The 3,877-nt window shown below is 40.1% G+C and overlaps 1 protein-coding gene across 1 annotated transcript in view; it reads left to right on the forward strand.

Moving 5' to 3' along the window:
• Positions 1 to 2,114: 2,114 nt before the first annotated feature.
• The window catches only part of PHALS_01273 (uncharacterized protein), a gene marked incomplete at both ends in the record, with an annotated part of 2,612 nt that continues 849 nt past the window's right edge, over positions 2,115 to 3,877 (forward strand). The window contains 8 exons of the mRNA XM_024731108.1: positions 2,115 to 2,117; positions 2,214 to 2,238; positions 2,318 to 2,368; positions 2,439 to 2,471; positions 2,547 to 2,625; positions 2,691 to 2,710; positions 2,776 to 2,828; positions 2,909 to 2,933. Of these exons, the coding sequence (XP_024581319.1) occupies positions 2,115 to 2,117; positions 2,214 to 2,238; positions 2,318 to 2,368; positions 2,439 to 2,471; positions 2,547 to 2,625; positions 2,691 to 2,710; positions 2,776 to 2,828; positions 2,909 to 2,933 (289 nt within the window). The remainder of the gene's footprint in view (positions 2,118 to 2,213; positions 2,239 to 2,317; positions 2,369 to 2,438; positions 2,472 to 2,546; positions 2,626 to 2,690; positions 2,711 to 2,775; positions 2,829 to 2,908; positions 2,934 to 3,877) is intronic.

Below are 3,877 nucleotides of genomic sequence, written 5' to 3' on the forward strand. Positions count from 1 at the left end.
GCCGTAACCATAACCGTGAACGTAACCATCTGACGTCATCCGCCTGTCAAACAAGCATTCAGTGGTGTAATCCCAACATATTTTGATAATTTCATGGCGATAGCATAGTTGCGACTTGAAATCATCTTTCGGAACACAGTTTAATTTTGAATCAGTCGTAGATGAGAGACATGGTAATAAATTCTATGATATGCATGCACCAAAAATGGCAGGAAAACATACGAAGGCCAACACGAACGATTAAAAATTGAAAGAGTGGATGAAGGTTGTATTAGACAAATAAGTTTCTACTTAAACAATATCACTTTGCATCGAGAAGCTATCCCCCCGAAGTTGCGAGCCGTCTTTGAATACGTAGGCACTTGGTTTTTTTTCTTTGCTGGTTGAAAAAAAAATATTTGTCAAGCGGCCTTTCACTTCTCGAAGCACCTCAATCTTTTTTGCTTTAAATCTATCCCACGCACGCTGGAATTTTGTTCATCTTGGACCGGCAGCAGAACTTCCATCTATTATTATTACTGAATCAGAGAAATTCACAGTTGAGTTGATTATGGCTGCACCTTCGGGTATTGGCTTTGGTTGGCCCTCTTTTCTTTTTGGCTTTTAATACGCTTTTTCAATTTCTTGATCATCAAGAAGCTGATGGCGGTGATCATTTTGCAGTCGGTGTTGATTTGAACTCCTTCGATGGATCATCATTTTCGCTCTTCATGTTGTCATTTGGAGTCAGAGTCAACAGATTTTTGTAGCCAGGGCGATTCAAGACTTGAGCAATGAATACAATCTTTGGAATGGTTTCTTTTGATCCAATGTAGTTCTACGTGAATATATCTGCCCTGAAGTCGTTTTTACGGTAGAATTCATCAAGTTGCTGAATATTTTGGTACACTCGTCTATCCGAAGTACAATAAATACTGGAACACTGGATTGGTCACGAGAATATGGCACTAACGGAAACTGTTACTGGGCCCAGCTGACTGAACGTTAATGCAGTCGATGTTGTTTGAGAGTATAAGCTTCCAACAACATTAAATGTGTTCGATAGTGTCCTATAAACATGCAGTGTTGCAGAAGATGAACCTGTTAGTATGCCTATTCTCCCGGTAGAACTCATAGTTTGTCATCTTGAAAATTTAAGTCATCATTACGCGATCATTTGATGTTGTGGTTTCAAAATATGCAGAGTTGGTTGAAGTCGCATTTGTGGCATTATTCAGCTGCTATCCAAAGCCAATAGGCGACACGAAGGAAGATTTATGGAAAAAGGCATATCGTATTTGCCGATCCATCGTTTAATACGTTAGATACCTTTATGAAGATATAGTCAGAATTCAGTGTCATTGGCGCTGTTCAAAATAAAATAGTGTATGGCGTAATATAATTAAATATCATCTTATTAACAGTGTCAGAAACAAGGTAGAGACATCCACTCGCTAGTGTTGGGAATGAAGCAGCAGAATTTATACAAAAGGCATCAGCAGAAGTTGCAAAAGTATCCATTTCTATAAGGATGACTATTTCCAACATTAAAACATAACCTATGCATTTGAGACGTACAACCAACAAATAGATTATCATTTCCGGTTAATAATGAATAATTCAGCGCTTGTAGCTGAAACACCACCTACTTGTGATTTAGAATGGAATATATTCTATTGGTGCTAGCGGATCTATCAATTCGCGTACCACTGGTCAGTGGACTTGAATCATCCACAAGATGGACTCGAATACTATCTCTCAAGCTCGTGCTCGCAAAGTATTTGATCTGGTTTGTGGTAGCGCTGCCCAATCCGAACTGAATTGCTGAGTTTGCATTGGTAACCATTGCTTTGCTCGGTACGACAGAAACCGGAGTGATACCACTCAGATACGTTCCATATCCCGTTACTCTAATCAAACCTGTTGCCGAGGCTGTGATAAGTGTCCCGTTCATATCAAAGCTGGATGAAGTTAAAAGACCCACTCACATCAAGTTGATAACCGGACAAGTTGCATTGATACCGATATTACCTCCGCTTTAAATTGAGAGCCTTCTCGTATTATTGGCACCCAGATATAGATCGCTTGCAGTAGTTGATCGAATATCGCATGCGCCACCAGAATTTGCAATACCGATGGTGAGCGTGCTTACAGCTACTGAGTAAGTAATGTAGCAACATTGCTACCAGCACTGTGTGCGTGAGTGATGCCTGAACTCGAGAAATCCAAACTAGCCTCGTTATGTTTGGTTGAGCTGGAGTAAGAAAAGTTTCAGTCAATGATGTTGCGCTGAGAGAATATTTTCCAGCGATATTTTGACTACTGTCAACAACCAAAGCTTTGTTTGCTATCCCCACAGTCTTTGTTTGCTGTCCCCACAGTGATACTGGTGATAGATATTATATCAGCTGAAGAAGCAACTGCATCTCCATTGATGTTGATTGCTGTATCGTTTATAGATCCATCTGCTTCTAACTTATATGTTCCAGATGGTGCTACGATTTCAATTTACACGTTCTGACTCACATTCATCCACATTGCAATGGATTTTCCTGATAATATTCTAGCTGGGTGCTGCGAATTTGCATCGAACCTAGGCTCGATGTTTGACATTTCGAGCACACAGTTCTTTGGCGTAGTAAGACTGTTTGTCCAACGCCCATAACTTGCAAATGAAGTTGTGCTGTTGTTTATCGCTGTTTGCACTCCAGTTGTGAGAGTTTCAAGCGATGTAATGTTAGGTTGAGCTACTGTGCTATACGGTCCAGTTAACTTTAGATGCTGTCAATCCTCCAGGTACATTCAGAGATGGCAATGATCCAATTGACGTGATATTCGGTTGCGCTGCCGTAAGTAGACTTCCAGTAAGATTTACTGCCTTCAAATCACGAAATGAGCTGATATCTTTATTTGCATCGACTATTACAAGCTTGGATCCTGTAGCTGTTCCAGCTGTGACTCATGACAGCGGACTGAATTCAACAGCAGCTCCTCAAAACGGTCGACATTTTCAGCTACAGCAAATGAACTGAAGACTCCAGTTCCACCGAGTTTCTGGCATCTCTTGTCAGCGGTGGAGATGATCACGTAATCATTTGATCCGTCAAAAGAAAGAGCTATTGAAGACTGGACTATTGGCTGTTGATGAAAGAGAAGACATTTTGATTACTTGAATATATAAACGAAGAAAATATGCTCAACTTCTATCAATTCATTCCAAAGTCAAAGCTTAAGAAGTACCCAAAGATCGAGTACTTCGAGCTGCTTTTTGGATGTGCGTAGCGAGTCCCTCGAAATCAAACACTGTCCTCTATAGCATCGCTCTGCTTAGCAAATGATTCACAAAGATCGTCATCTGCACAAAAAAACCGAACTACAATCATCTCAAGGATACCATCCATAACGTCAAGGTGATCGGGGAGGGCATGGTCCCTGCAACTTCGATAGGATAGTTTCTCGATGCAAAGTGATATTGTTCAAGTAGAAACTTATGTGTCTAATACAACCTTTATCCACTCTTTCATTTTTTTTCATTCGTTCATGTTGGCCTTCGTATGTTTTCCTGCCATTTTTGGTGCATGCGTATCATAGAATTTATGACCATTGCTTTCATCCACGACTGATTTAAAATTAAATTGTGTTTCGAAAGATGATTTCAAGTCGCAACTATGCTATCACCATCAAAATATCAAAATAAACTTTTACACGTCCTCTTTCTTATCAGCGCCAAGATCAGCAGAGCTCATTTTGCGCTCTATTTCTTTCTGTTTAAATTTAATCTTCGGTCGGAGATTAGGAAACACTCCCTCTAGAGCAGGTGCATTGCGTTTACGTTTCAAGAACGCTTTTACGATTTCAATGGCCTTATCGTCAATTTCTTCTTTAAAAGTCTTACGAT

Source organism: Plasmopara halstedii, assembly GCF_900000015.1.
Source record: "Plasmopara halstedii genome assembly, contig: Scaffold_1343, whole genome shotgun sequence".
In the NCBI taxonomy this organism is placed as follows: domain Eukaryota; phylum Oomycota; class Peronosporomycetes; order Peronosporales; family Peronosporaceae; genus Plasmopara; species Plasmopara halstedii.